This window comes from Trichoplusia ni, chromosome 13 (genome assembly GCF_003590095.1).
Source record: "Trichoplusia ni isolate ovarian cell line Hi5 chromosome 13, tn1, whole genome shotgun sequence".
In the NCBI taxonomy this organism is placed as follows: domain Eukaryota; kingdom Metazoa; phylum Arthropoda; class Insecta; order Lepidoptera; family Noctuidae; genus Trichoplusia; species Trichoplusia ni.
Window position 1 is genome coordinate 6,077,234 of NC_039490.1, and position 16,015 is coordinate 6,093,248.

Sequence of the window (16,015 nt, forward strand, 5' to 3'; positions counted from 1 at the left end):
ACTTAGAAAAAGTTACATTTCTACTTTGCCTGCGTTGGGATTGAACCTGCACCTACCGCGCATACGTATCTATACATAGACCCACTACAGAAGCTACATCAAAATCGACCCTTAATATATAAAATTGTTGTGTCACGGTGTCCGATATCCCCCGAAACGACTTAACCTATTCTCATGAAAATGTGTGCACGTTCTGTAGGTCTATAGATCTAATAGACCAACAATCTTTTTTTTATTCCCTAGAGTTATGTGTATGGTAAAACAACTCTTGCTGAGACAGCTAGTGTTCATAATGTAAATAGCTGCATAACAGCAGATTCCAGACGAAGTCACGGCAAAAGCCAGTATATTTTAAAACTATACAATTTAACGTTTTCTCGTCGGCGTCACGTCCGCTGTTCGTCTTTAAATCGACCGGCATTGGGACCAGTCTATCGCTAGACATTTATTTTGCACCGCTTTATAAGACTGCCGCAGTCCGTGATAAATTATATTATTTTGTGATTTATTGAAACTGTATTTATATTTGTATTGAGCAGTCATTTATGTTTCCATATCCAGCTTAGAGGTAAAATCATCAAGCGTTTTTTTTTTCTAAATTTTTCCCAGATATGAGGACATACGTACATTCTACTTAATTTAAAGTACATTAACAAACAACATGAACTAAAAACCCTACATATAATATTTCTTTAACAACAATAACATACAAGCTTGATGCATTTTTTATGGGAATAAATGACAGCTACTTCACGTTAAACAACTAAAAAAACAATTACAAAATACGTTCATCCCGTCCGGAGGTAATAAACAAAACAAAATACGGAAGATTTGACAACCTCCGTCTTTTTGAAGTCGGTTAAAATGGAGCTCTTGGATTGGATTGATAGGTTAGTGTTGCGGCGAGGAACAAAGTGTGTTATGTCTTCAATCTGGACAGGACTTGGACTATACAAAGATGTCGACATCCTTTGTTCATTCCTTACCTTGTCAGGAAAATCAATTTTCCAAACAGCGTGACACTGCAAGATATCAAGAGATGCAAGACATTGTCATACCTAGAATTAAACGCTAAACATTCTGGGAAATGTAGAGCAGATTATTAATTAGAAGCCATCTAATATCAGGAACTCAAACTAGACAATAGTCATAATCCACAAAGGGAACGGTCGATATTTTACATTAAATAGGTAATGCGTCTTAAACGATCACTGCCAAGCCACTTGAATAATGCAGTTGTCAATGCACAGATTGATATACTTGCCACCTAACCCTAGTGTACGTGGAGAGCGAGGATGATGAACATTAATTGAAGAACCGACTGATTTAATTTAAGTTTTAAGAAGTATATAATTTAATGTTGTTGATGGATCTAGATTAAATGGAGCAAATAGTTTAATTGATGAAAAAGAAAATGATAGTTGCAAAGCGTTTCGATTCTGCACACATGGCAATGTAAAACTTCACCCTTTTATTGAGATTCAATTGTCCGCTGTCATCACCAGGCGGTGTATCATGAACCGTGATAGCCATACCGTTAGAATTTTCATAGATAATATCTTTACTATTAGTTGTTTAACAAATATCTTCGTTACGAGCAATGATTTTTATATGCCTTTATATTCAGAAATTTATCAGTCACCCTACCGTTTTTATTCAATTTAGATTATTTAAACGGAACACTTAATGTCCGACTTACACTTGACCGGGTTTTCTTAAACGATGATTTATCTCTACAATTATTTGCAAAACAAATAGCTTGACTTTTACATTGACACGCCTAACACCATAAGCTCCACCAAATACATCTGTCGCTTGTCTCGATGTACATCTATAGACAATCGCTGTAGCTTCTGCTGCGTACGTAATCTATGCCGGTAAGACACCTTTGTTCCATGCACTGCCACGCCAATTCATGGCCAAAACAATGGACGCAATGCATCAAGCTGATAGCTTGTGGCCTAATCCTTGCTCTCCGATATATTACATATGCTATTGGAATACGGATGTGTTGTACGGTGAGAGTCGGTGGCAGAAGGCTAGGTTTGAATTGTCTTTTAGAATATTGAACTTTAACACAGTATAAATTGTAACAACAATATAAAATGTGATAATTATTCTGCCATTATATCACTTGAACATAGATCAGAAGATAAATACTTTTTAAAAGAGGTTCGGTAAGGTCATCCTCGATAGAGGTTTCAACTCTTTAAAAATTAGAAACACGCTAGTTCTACAAACTTATATTATAATACAAAAAATTTTGTTCAATAAATAATTAAAAAAAAAAAAGACAAAACTAGATATACAGATAGTTTATACCCAGGATTAACACATAGAATAGTGCTTCGATTTGTAGCCGGCGGGTTCGCGGGGAACAGCTAGTCTTTCTATCTACTATTATTGATACTTCTGCATTTCCTTTGGTACGTCAGTGTCGCTATAGTTCGACGTAATCAATCAGGTCGAGCGAGGCTCCTGTCTCAAAGGATTGAACCGAAGCAAAACACCACAAATGCATGCCTCAGAACGTCACTACTAAGAAGTTATGCATACGATTAACTCACTAAGACTTTATCGGAAACCTCTCAAACAAACTTGTAATGCAGATTAAGTTGTAGTTGTAAATTCTTTTGACATAATAGGGATGATGACTGGGACTAAAAATCTATTTAGTCTGTTATTTAGATAATTAAAGAATGTTAGACTCGTATTTTTGGCTTTTTCTCAACAACCAAAATTTACAAAGATGAACTACTTTAAAGTTTAGGAGAGAGAGCTTGTGACGTAATGATTTCACAAAAACTCATGACGCTCTCCATTCACTATAATTGGATAGTTTTGCGGAATGAAAATAATACAAACCCATTGTCATGCATTGAACTACAAGAAAAATTACTGTCATCATACCCATTCAGCAAGTTTGTCCTTGTTTTAAACACAATAGGTGGTAGCTACATGTTGTGCTAAATTCGTCGCACTAAGACAACTATTACATTACTAGCTGTTGCCCGCGACTTCGTCCCCGTGGGTAGAAGATATAAGTTATGATTTACATATACCTGCCCTGTTTTTTTTCACATTTTCCATTGTATCTTCGTTCCTGTTAGTTGCAGCGTGATGGTTTATAGCCTAAAGCCTTCCTCGTTGAATGGTCTTTTCAACACAAAAAGATTCTTTCAATTTGGACCAGTAGTTCCTGAGATTAGCGCGTTCAAACAAACAAACAAACAAACTCTTCAGCTTTATTTATTAGTAAGTATAGAGTATAGATAATTATTAAAAAGAAGTAAAGGCGGTGATTTTATTGTAAATAATTATACTTCATAATTGCCAGAAATTGAACAACACTTGCGTTACAAACTTTAGGCTGAGTACAAAGTGCCACTTCTTGAACTAAGTATGTTAGCCTGTGAGAAGAGACGACGACGCGTCGGTGTATATCGTAAAGTGCGAAGTCTTCTGTATCAATAAGTTACTACTTTAAGAGGTAGGTAGGTACGATAGGCTAGTCTATACAAAGTTATGACCGTAACAAGCGTTGTTTCACCTCAGTTTTTATATTTATGATTATTTGTTTTAGCATCAGCAGACATACATCATCTGTGAAAATTTCGACTGCTTTCGCGGTTCATGACATACTGCCTAGTGACGATCGGACGGACTGACACACAGACAGATGAACAGCAAAGCCTTGGAAATAGGGCTCCATTTTTATTTTTTGGGTACGTAACCCTAATAACCATTTATCTGATTGGTTATAAAAAGAACTCTTTTATGAAAAAACTTCTGTAAATTAATTTTATCTTAATGATAGGGAAAAGGGGAAATAAAATATATTCATGCCAAAATACATACTTACATATGTATAATAACATTTTTCCGAGATCTTTAAATCATATTAATTACTGCAAAAGTAATTAACGCTTTCACGGCATTCGTTAAAAACTAGTCTCCCACCCAACTGTTAGACCGGTTTTATGAACTCGTAACAAGTCAACAATTATTTTTAGAAATTTGACGAAAAACTCTACTGTGTCTAATTAAAAAAGATAGTTGTTTTAAATGATGTTGATTATTATTATTTTTGTGTTGACTTGGATGCACCGACACTTGAATTATTGAATCCAAAATTATCAATGTTATTTTCGAAATGTCTAAAATTACATAGATGATATTTTAAAATATGTATGTTTAATTAATACCGTTCTAATTTGTTATTTTATTTTAAAAAAAGTTATGTTTGTTAAATTTTTGTATGCTAAACTGTGGCAAAACATGTCTGGACCTAAGGGTTATGTCTGTCATTCCCAATTTTTTTCCATCCACATTTACATTTCTATGTTATGTCACACATGTTTATACAAAAAAATATATCTTTATCTTTATCTTTATAAAAAATATTGGTCGCCTTGATTATTACTTATTTTTAAGTTATAATACTTTTTTTTAATTGTATGTTCATGCTATCCAAATAAAAATAAACAATTGTTTTTATTAGCAATTATGTCCAGTCAAAGAAATATATTTTAAGTAAGTAAGATACTTATTCTTTACTATCCTGCTGCTTGACAATACATGTTGTGTTTTTTGGCGCCAAAGTGGTAAATTGAAAAGTGTTTCTTATATTACCACCCTTCTTAAATTTATTCAACACAAAAAAAAACTACATACCAATTATTCAAACTTTCAAAACTTAATCAATACAGAGCCTTCACTGTAACCCAATAAAGCACAAAATACTCGATATGAAATCAGAAGACTTAATAGACAAGGAAACCATCTCAATACGCGCGAACCGCTCAAATTTATCTACCAGCCAACGATACAACATCAAATACTAACAAAGCTATTGTCGTGACCAAATAGAAGCTGAATGCACCAAGAATATGAAATTTAATAGTTGAGTTAACTGGTTACGTTCAGCATAACACCGTCCCGCGAGTGTTGCTCTGCAACATCTTGCGCTAATTGGGCCGCGATGCGAAGATGTTCAGACAATTTATAGCCGCCACCTACCGAGTTCTGCATTTAGCTTTAACACGCAATTTTTATATTAAAATCGTGTGTTGTTGTAATTTCTTTTGGAGTTTATAGTTTAGGGCGCTTTGTTTTCCAAAGTGCTGTTGTGTGGGTCGCTTTGATAGTGAATGTTGAGAGAATAAGTAGAGATTACACGGATAGGGGTTGGTATCTTTCCCTTTTCGTATAGTTGATGTACAACTTAGTGTTTTTTTTAGTCACCTTATAGACCTGTTTGGTCTTAGGTGGGTTGGTTTCCTCAGGATGTCTTCTCATAAAGGTTTGTGTTAATAGATAATGAATAGACTTTCACGAGATTATGGTCTCACTATTGATTACTGTCCTGTGTTTTTATAGTTTTCGCTTTAATTTTGTTGGACTATATCTGAAGATGTCGTCTTTAAATAAATGATGGAAAAGCGTGCATGAGGATGGAAGAGTTTTAATACGTATAATATGATTGTAATATCTCTGGACATGTGATGTAAATCACTCGTCCCATTTTTGCTTTGAGTTATATGTAACTCAAAAAGGTTATTTATTTTCATACACAGAAGTCTCAAATTTAAAGTACATATTAACCAATTTTACCCCTATTTAAAACAGTTTGTATTCAAACCAAAGTAAAAGCAAGGAGTTCAAAATATCGAATAAAATATATCCTTAACATAAATATGAAACAGTACCAAGCAGCTTCAAAACATCAACAAACGCGATAAAAATTTAATATCATCTAAAAGATAAATAATGTATATTTCCACCTTAAAATGAGATGAGAATACTCGACAGACAGACAGATACGTTACCATATAAAATATTAGATGCAATTCCGCGTAACATTTTCTTTTTCTTTGAAAGTTATGATTGGGAGAAAATCTCACTAGTAGGATCACCAACTTTGCCTTATTATAGCATAGCCTGATGTTGCGAGGTACCTGTGTTTTAATAACGTGGACATGCTTTGATTTTTGAATAAAATTAATTGAACGATTACACGATATCTGTATAAATACAAAAACCCTATTTAATTGTCTAGTTGACTCATCCTTACTAATCCCTACTAATATTATAAATGCGAAAGTAACTCTGTCTGTCTGTCCGTTACGCTTTCACGTCTAAACCACTGAACTGATTTGAATGAAATTTGGTACAGAGATAGAGTTGATCTTGAGAAAGAATATAGGATAGCTTTTATCCCGGACTTTTGAAGAGTTCTCTTCTAAACGCGATATAACCGACCTCGACGCGAGCGAAGCCGCGGGCGAAAAGCTAGTTATGAATAGTTATAAAAAGCGTACCGGCAAGTGACGGTACGAGATTTTAAATCACTGAATCCCATTCATTTTTAGTTTACGAGCTAAACTAAAAAAAATACTTATCCAATACTTTTTGGTACTCTGTCTGAAGAACTAAACAGATTTTTTTAATTACCCTATTCAGTATCAAGTACCAAATATAAGTAATGTCGTATCCACACAGTACTTTCGTTCGCCGTGCCGTAGCCTCCTGTACTCCAGTCGCGTATGAAGGAAAATTAGACTTTTTAAACTTGCCTCTGGAACTTCGATTTTACCTCATTTCTTCCAAGTTTGGAGTAAGTTCCCTCAGGTGGGCTGCATGCTTATTACCCAAGATTTTTTATACAAGTCCCAGGTAATGTTCCGCATAACTTTACTGTGAAATTATAGTTCAGGATTTAATGTTGTGAAAGTTTCTTTTTGAGAGCAATTTTATTAACAGGTAATTGGTTACTGGATGTCGGGGAAATGTGAATTGATGGAGGAGACTACAATAAGTACTTGTCTCAAAATGTGTTAATCTAATTCAATATGTAAGTGCGCACTTTTCTATGAGAATTTTGGCCTCTCTGTTACCACTTTCTGTCATTCACTGCCATTCACAAAGAAAAGCTCGTGGTTAAGCTAAAAACTGCACAAGTTGATTGATCACAGGTTAAGCTATATTTGATACGGTCCGTAAGTGGATGGGTGACCATGACCTGAGTTCCACCGTGTTTCGGAAGGCAAGTTAAATTGTGGGTCCCAGCTGTTGTTTATGCACATTTTACAGTCGTTACGGCTAGATAGAAGCAAAATAGACTGACAACCCGTATTGCTAAGAGGAGGTAAGGAGGTAAGTAGTCGTTCTTTATAAAACACTGGTACTTAGTTGCATCCGGTTAGACTGGAAGCAGACCCAAAAATAGATGGAAAAAGGACTGATGACAAATACTACCATTCACGTAACTTATACTGCTTTTCTTTAAAAGCTAAAAGTGCAGAAGAGTAAATACAACACAGACAGAAAAAAAATCATATCCACAAAATTATCCCAAAATACATCGACATCCGATTCGCACCCTTTGACAAACCAATTCATAATTTAAAACCAAATAAAAAACAAGGGTGTTCGCGGGCATCCGAAAAGTCATTTATAACGAGCGATCGGTTGTATCCGAAACAATGTATGGGTGACAAACGGGTAGCGATGACGTCATAAATACCCGGACGTATTTATCATACCCGGATGAGAGCCATACAACTTGTGAAACTTTATTCTGGATGGTTGGCGAAAGTGTCTAGTGAAGCTGGTTGCTTAACTGGAGGTTGTGGGTTCCATTCTAAGTTTGTCATTTTGAGATAGGTACTAATTTATATTAAATATTATATACCTACATACATACAAACAATAGATAACCCTGTTTTATTCTTCAATTTATTTACGAAATTGTTGTAGAGCTACAACTCCTGTCTCTGTCACTTATAGTTACATTTTGCCGCTTTAGAAAGCGTGAGCGTCTTCTAAAAATGCAACAGTCAATAAAAGGTAAAATAAGGAATAGACAAGTGCCAACATCAAGTCATATATTATAAGCTAGTACTGGTCTGGCATAGTCCTTCACGTCAGGGCATGAAAATTATATTGAGTCCAAGGGAAAAAGAAGTACCTATGGAGATGAGATGATGTTGATGATAAAATTACGTTATTAATCGAAACCGAATTTCATTTCCTTACATTCGAGTGCTTTCTATCAACGTTAACGATTGTAGAAATGTCACTTACAAAATACAAATATAGTCTACTTATTCATTTATGTACACAAACAAAACTAGCACACAAGCATACGTTAGAACAAAGGTACTTCTTATTTCTTATAAAATTTCTACCAGCAGACCTGCGATAGGAAATAAAACAGCGATACAAAACAAAGTGTGCATCATAATAATAAAAATGAAAACAATAAATAATACTAAATACAAACAAATGTGTACGTAACGTAAACGTGAACTACCTGCTATCGTGCCTCAATCTTCAAAGTTATTTAATAACGTACAACATCTGAGCAAAGAGATTATTAACTATCTCCAATATCACAGTTTTGGCAGTCAATGAGGTTGTGTAAGCCGTTGACCATTGGCACGCAGACATTCCCCGTCGCATGCCACAAATGCCGATCGCACTGAATGCCTGAGGTTTCTATCTTCAAATATTTACCTTAGTCTCGAAATCAATAACCCTTCCTGAGGGTTACAATATTGATGGAACTTCACTAGTTATTTTGACATGTCATTTTTTTTAGAGAGTCTCCGTCGTTGGTGGCCCGAAATGCTTAGTTTACTTAAGTTATTCTGGGGATGTTTTGTTTTATTTTTTTAATTTTGGTGTTTAATAGTAAAATGTTATTTGCCTATGTATTGAATCAGTCGATAATTATTCCTGAAGGACAGGTATTATTATTGCGTTATATCAATAGTTTTTACATAACCATTTTTGGGTAGCTGACCCAAAATACTCAGTTTTATCTCATTTTATCTCATTTCTTATTTTTTCTTGGTTTTCGATAACTATTTTCAATTTTCGTTTTCTATTTTCCATAAGTTTTTCTTCTTTAATTTTTCTTCGTTAATTATTTTAAACATTGTTATGTGACAATTAGCTATGTTATTATTGTTCAATAGACAACATGTTTTTAATAAACGTTATGTCGATACTACTCGTATAGTGTTATTTTAAGTAGTGAGGTTCAATATGGATTGTAAATAAATAAATAAACATGCTGGCAGAGGGTTTTGAGGATTCAGGAACAAAAATATAAAAAATAACGTACAGTGTAGGCATTGAAATACGGAAAAAGTTGCACAGAAGACTGTAAAGTTTAGTGAAAACTACATTCCGTGCCAAACCTTCTAAAAGAGGATTATAAAAAGAAAGAGATACCACCATTATCCTAGCCTTTTCCCAACGACTCCAACATAGTTTTGTTGTAGTCGTTTTCCAATCTAGAAGAATGCATTTTACGCGCACGTTTAATTTACAATTAAATAATTAACAATGTTGTTAAAAACGCTTAAAAATCGAAAAATAACAGCGATCCGTCGGCAAGAAGCCATCGTTTCATGCCAATTGTTTCTTTGACACATAAAAATCAGCCTTCCAGAAATACCTATCGTGCACCACCTACAAACAGCCCACGTTGATATACGTTTACGTCATTCTAAAATTGTGTTTACCTAGTACAAACAAATAAAATTGCACCAAGAGAACACACAAATTGTGCTTCGACGATCAAATATAAAAATATAAAATATTTTCTTTCACATGACAGAGTCTTCGAGGGAATTTAGAATTTACATGAAACTAACTACAGTTATAGATTCGTATTGACACGTCGACGCTTGTCACGTGCGCAAAAGGGGTATATTTTTATGGAATATGTAATTCTGTTTGACTTCATACGCGATGTCCATATTTGCCGAAGACTCCACGTCCTACATGCAAAGAGACTGGTTTGTTAACATTGTTCTATTCGATACGATGTTTCTCTGATTGTTAATGTCGTGTGGTTCTTACGTTGTGCGATTTTGTGCCAGGAGTATTTATGTTTTAGTAGATTTTTATATGAATCCTGGATTTGGCAAAAATATTGTCACTTTAAATGGAGAACTCGTTTTGGGAGTACTTATTTTCAAGGATTTGTCGTGTTTTAGGGTCCAAAAGAGTATCTCTAAAACAAGACCCCATAGAAATTTGTATTAATCCCGATTACAGTCAGACTGATATTTTCAAATTAACTAGCATTTCCACCATTTAAAACAAAGCAAGATTTGGAACATTGATATTTGGAACTGACAGCTAACTAACGTGACAGTTACTATCTAGAGAATCATCATTGGAAAAAAGTTTAGATACTATCATAACTCATGCTTAAAAAACTATTTTATACCCAGTACCCATATCGTCAAAGTATTAAATGTCTCCAAATAGAATACAATGGAAACAAACCATACCTCTAACGAAACAGGTCTTAGCAAATAGAGGGAGACATCGACAGATAGAAAAATTTTCTCGAGAGCTTTTTGGCTGCGTACAGACAGACGGACGGATCTCCTTTGAAACGTCTCGACGGAACATTTTATGTTTTGTATAAAGAAATAGGACAAATAAAGTCCTCTATGCCTTTGAATACGACGTGACTGTTGAACGACGGAGTCCCGCTGTTTTAAAGGCATCTTGACAGATTGGTTGGAATCTATGTTGGTTGGTTGGTTGGAATCTATGATTGTGGTTTTAATGAGAACATATCAAAAAACGTACGGGAAACCAGGCTCGCGTCAAAGAATTTTGAAGAGATTCTGATTTAACTTGATACAGCAATCGATTACATTTTAGAAGAAAGTTAAAATTAATTCCGTGTGTCGAACTCACGTGATCGCTGACGTCTTTTGTTAAAATTGATGATTTAAAATAAGACGCAAGATATTCTAAAAAAAATAAAAATAAAACTGATGGACTTTTTGTTTTTCTTAATTACTAAACCTAACTTTAATCTTTTTTACTCAACCAGACACACATTAACTTAATAAAAGATTTCTTTTCTAGTCTTCAAAGGTTTCAATACTATTGAATACAAAACTGCAACTTGATATTCGTAAACACGTAACGAGATATTCATTCGCGTAACAGCGTTTCACAGTAATCTTTAAAGAATCTCTTCATAGAACAGTTAGTAACGTACACAGCGTACGCTCACTGACTCTCTTTGTTTATTTGAAATCAAAAGAATTTTTTGTTTACCACCGTCATCTAATGAGACAGCGGATGCATTCTTTGTTATTTATCGAGATGAAGCCGACGTTTCTTCCCATTGTCCCGGCGACGCGGCGCGAAACAACTTCGCAAAAAATGTATTTAGTCTCTCGAACAGAAACTTTTGCGAAATTATTTTTCATAGTCAGCTTTACTGGGCTATTCATGTACGTTGCGCTTGCCTTTTATTCATTTCACACTGCGTACACGACCGTGTCTCAAGTGGGGAAGGATCAAGATAGTTCCAGCGAACATGACGACTCCGACCGGTTCGATAAAGACCTCAAATATATTTTGCTATGGACAGACAAAAGCCTGAAGGAGCACGTTAATTTGGAAGGACAAAGCCCTTTTATCGAGAACGGATGTTCAGAAATCAACTGCTATATAACAACGAATAGAACAATTCTAAACCAAGACGTTAGAAACTTCGATGCTGTTATATTCAACATTAGTCTTCTACTGAACTGGAGTCGTTGGCCTATACACCTGCCCAAAGGCAGGTCGCAGCGACAAAAATACGTATTTTACGGCATGGAGGCGTCAGACGATCATCCAATATGCAATTTATTAGTGGACAACTTCTTTAACTGGACATGGAGTTACAAATTCCACTCGGATATCTTCACCCCTTTTATCGAAGTAAAGGACATGAAAGGAAAAGTTGTTGCACCAAATTCTAATGTTTTATGGTCAAATTCCTTAACAAGAACGACGAATAGTGTGATAAATGTGACGAAAACGAGAGCTGTAGCGTGGATTATGGACAAATGTGAAATTTTATCGAACAAAATGCTGTCGATATTGAAGTTGAAGCAAGCACTGAAGGATCATAATTTGTATTTGGACATTTATGGATGTGGCCACTTTCAGTGTCCTCAAGAAGATTGTAAGAAGATGTTGCAAAGAGATTATTATTTTTATTTAGCGATTGAAGGCGCTATATCGGAAGATTTTGTGAGTACTGAAGTGTTGAAAGCTTACGATAATGATGTGGTGCCTATAGTTGTGGGTGGTGCTGATTACATCAAGTAAGTAGAAGCATTTTATTTCTAATACGATTTTTGATTTCTTGAAGTCTATCAATTACTTTTTTGTAGAAATATTAAATTCTTCCTTTTTTATTCATTTGAGTAACGTTCACAATTCCCTTATTTTATAAATATATCAGTTACGATCCATAGCTAGTACAGCTTTTCAGTTCTTTCATGATCATCACCATATAAATTATAACTAGGTTTATAGCTCTTTATGGACCCTGTCGGGTACAGCAAATCTAAACCGGTTTCTGTCCTGCACATCATAGATCTGACGCTTCCAGCATACCTAAGTCAGCTATCTATTCTGCTTCCTATCGTCCCTGGCTATCCTAGGACCAAATAAAATCATTGCTTCATTCGATCAAAAGATCATTCCTTTTAAACTTGCTTATTTTTGTTTTCAGGTTCCTCCCAGACAATTCATACATCAATTTCCAATATTACACAGAAGAAAAACTCGCTGCGTATCTAGATTACACAATTCGCAATCCGTCTTTATATAAGGAATATTTTACATGGAAAAAGTTTTACACAATACGTAAAGCAAACACTTTCAACGGCTACTGCCAGCTCTGTAAGTTGCTGAATGATAAGAAGAAATTTAATAGTTTTAGTTCGTATGCTGATTTCAGAAAATGGTGGTTTACCGGGTCGTTAAAAAATAAGTGCATTCCAAAAGGCGCTGAAAGATATACCGATTTATTAGGGTACCTGAATGATTCAAGTCGAATTGGATAAATAGTTGATTTGATGATGGAATGTTCTATTGCTAGAGTATTTATATTAGAATTATATAATAGCTTTCGTAAGGTAAATTTGGAAGTGTAGCGTATTTATCGCTAATCTCGACTACTTTCGGACTTTAAGAGTCCTTAATATTGAGCTGATGTGATGGCAGAGGGTCGAGTCGAATTGAAAACGAAATTACATAGTTCTAATTGGAATAAAAAACTGACTGATAAACATTTTATAACGTTCCAAAATATTTGATCTCTGCATTATATGTCTATTTGCAAATTAAAATTTAGTAATACATCAAAAAAAAATTGTTCTGTTTAAGAAAAATAAGTTTTTGTTTGTAGATTTGATGAACGAATCTATTATTTGATAGTAGGAATTTTATTTGTTAAATGGCATATAATAATATAATCCCAGCCTTATATTCCGTCCCACTGCTGGGCACAGACCCATTTGACATTTGATTTGATCATCATGCTAGCTTTCTGCGGAATGTCTATTCCAGATTCAATTGCAATTGCCTGCCGATGTTATGATTTTATACTTAAATCTTTTAAGAATGTACATATAACAATTAATTACATGTCATAATAAAATAAATGATTATTGATAACTTCCTGAATTACGTTTTATTTACCTATTACAAATCTGATGAAAATGCATAAATAGCATTTAACGGTCGAAATTTAACTTTGACAAAAAGTTAATAGAACAATACAGTGCAAACGCACAGCGAAATACTTCCCTTAGCTTTCTAGCCGGATTTATTAGTGTAAGAAGAGAGCGATAGTCAATTAAGAAAGTCCCTTACCTGAGTATTCTGTTGCCTTAGGTTCTCAGAGCAAATCCGTATGTTCTTGCTCGGATAAGAAATCATCAAAAGACGTCTTCCTCTTTGGGTTTAACGCAAAGGAGTACCAGACATCTACGTATTAAAAACCACATATTTCCTTCCCCTTCCATATAGCCCTTCCCCTTCTTTTGCCCTTGGTGGTGTACCAAGACCACGGTAACCATTTCGGACAATGCGGCAGCCCTGCAGGGTCAGTGCAATTGCAACCGTTATTAGTTTTCACCTCCATCCCATTGTTTCGAATACGAATTTCCTTACAGTGACTCTCTTGAGTAACTTTTTGACATATTAGCCAGAACACTTAAAACATTTTACACTTGACTGGCGTCAATAATATTTACGTAAACAAAGGTTCTTTAGCCAAGCTTCTTATAAAGGGCAGCCTTTTATCGCCTTCTTTACAAAAGAAATCGATCGATGACATTCTCTTGTATTAAAATAAAAGGCTTGTAAGTTAAAAGAATTTCAAGGTCACCTTTATATTGGCAAGTTATTTAATGGTGACATTGTATGCTGACTTAGCTTAACACACAAATTAACCATAAGTAGTCATGCATTTTAAATAGCCTGTGTAAGACTCTACTGCTGGACAAATGTCCTCTTTCATTAAAACTTCTTTGCTTTCTGCTTTATAAGTTTGTGGTTATACCTGACAAGATCATCACACAAACTTCGCCCGGAATACCTTCATGACTATATACTTTCTCTGACTTCCAATGGGTGACGATTTTTGCCCATCGGTTAGGTTGCGTTTCCGCGACGTGACAAGTCATGTTAATACTTTATGCCTCACCTAGGCTTCTTGGTCGGTAAAACAAGTGAGTGTTCATTTCTTATTTTCTACTTGAGTTTGGCCAGATCTCACACAGTAAGGCGAAGGATATTATGAGTAAGTGTGAGCAAAAATACACACACATAGAGAGGATATGTCGGGAGAGTCCGGAGTAATACTAGTATTTGAAGGAACATGAAGATAGTAAACTGTGTAATGCCAGTCATGTGTTAATGGCCTATATTTATGGTAATAATTAAATCGTGGCTTTTCTAAAAAAACTGTTAAAGTTAAATTCCTCCCATCGCATACAAGAAACTAATTTCCTTATATTACTTAATTCCACAAATCCCCTTAATCATTATCCAAAAAAACATATTTTTCCTCTACAAAAACAAAATCAAACTTCATAAAACAAACAGTGACATCATTACCATACTGTAGCACCTAAGTAGGGTCAGCAACAAAGAGCTGTTGAATATTCGAGCAGGCGATCTCTGCGATATGCTAACCATGCGAAGGAGCACTTGACTTGCCGACAGTACTGACGAAATGTATGAATTTTTCAGTATTTACTTCATTGGCAAAGACAATGCTTTGTCTCATCAGCTTTGGCTTTGAGTGTACTCTGATTGCTTTCTTAGTAATTGTCTTTGTTGAATTTATGATGGTGGATTATGATGCAGGTTTATTGTAAGCTGAGTTGAATAGTTGCGGTTCACTATAGTATGGAATTCTTAGAACATTTTTCGAATATAGGCATGTGATATAAATATATTTCGCTATGTTTTTTTTTCTATGTATTTTCATGAATATGTTTTAATTTTATAGGAAAATAAATGGTTAACCACTGTTCTAAGTAATCTGGGTACTTACACACATTTTTTATTTTTATTTTCTAATAAAATTGTCCTTAATTGTAACATGAATTACCCTACTAAACCTTATAACCTAATTGTCCATTGCAAGAAAAACTACACATTAAATCATAGAAGTTAACTTTTCAAATCATAGGTACATAACAAAGATACTTAAAAAGTAATCAAGTCAGCCTGATGAATATTCGAGATGCTTTGACGACACTTCTGTGTCACGAGAGGGCGCCACTGAGCCAGCGATTTGAATTATGCCTGGTCAGGTCCTTAAGTAGCAGCCGAGGTGATAATTAAAATATGCCTTTAGGGTGGCTAGGCATGTATATTTGTTGGTAGATAAGAGACCTAGATACGTAAGGTAAGTTAAATGATGGAGGAATAGGGATGATGAAAAGGCAAAAAAGTATTAGGACTTTAGTTTTGTACTTTGGTAGATAAGAAAATATTAGTCACGTATTTGAGTTACGTAAATTGATAAGAAGTGCTGGTTGTATAGTGACGTTACTGTGTGGAAAATATAATATATGGTAGAAATCAGTGATTTGATTGAGTAATTTCGTTCAGTGCTCCATGATAATTTTACGTTTTTGTGATAATTTAAGCTTATAACCAAGCCAACCAAACTCGC

At 34.7% G+C, this 16,015-nt stretch overlaps 1 protein-coding gene across 1 annotated transcript; it reads left to right on the forward strand.

The window, feature by feature from the left end:
* Window positions 1-10,813: 10,813 nt before the first annotated feature.
* On the forward strand, window positions 10,814-13,733 carry LOC113500083 (alpha-(1,3)-fucosyltransferase C-like). Its single transcript, XM_026880755.1, has 2 exons — window positions 10,814-12,140; window positions 12,554-13,733. Exons 1-2 carry the CDS (start codon window positions 11,110-11,112, stop codon window positions 12,885-12,887), a joined length of 1,365 nt encoding a protein of 454 aa, XP_026736556.1. The 5' UTR covers window positions 10,814-11,109; the 3' UTR covers window positions 12,888-13,733.
* Window positions 13,734-16,015: the final 2,282 nt, after the last annotated feature.

Coding starts and splice junctions, on each gene's coding strand:
- LOC113500083 (XM_026880755.1), top strand. CDS start 11,110: ATGAGACAGCGGATGCATTCTTTGTTATTTATCGAGATGAAGCCGACG. Junction 12,141..12,553: donor GGTGGTGCTGATTACATCAA/GTAAGTAGAAGC, acceptor TTTTGTTTTCAG/GTTCCTCCCAGACAATTCAT.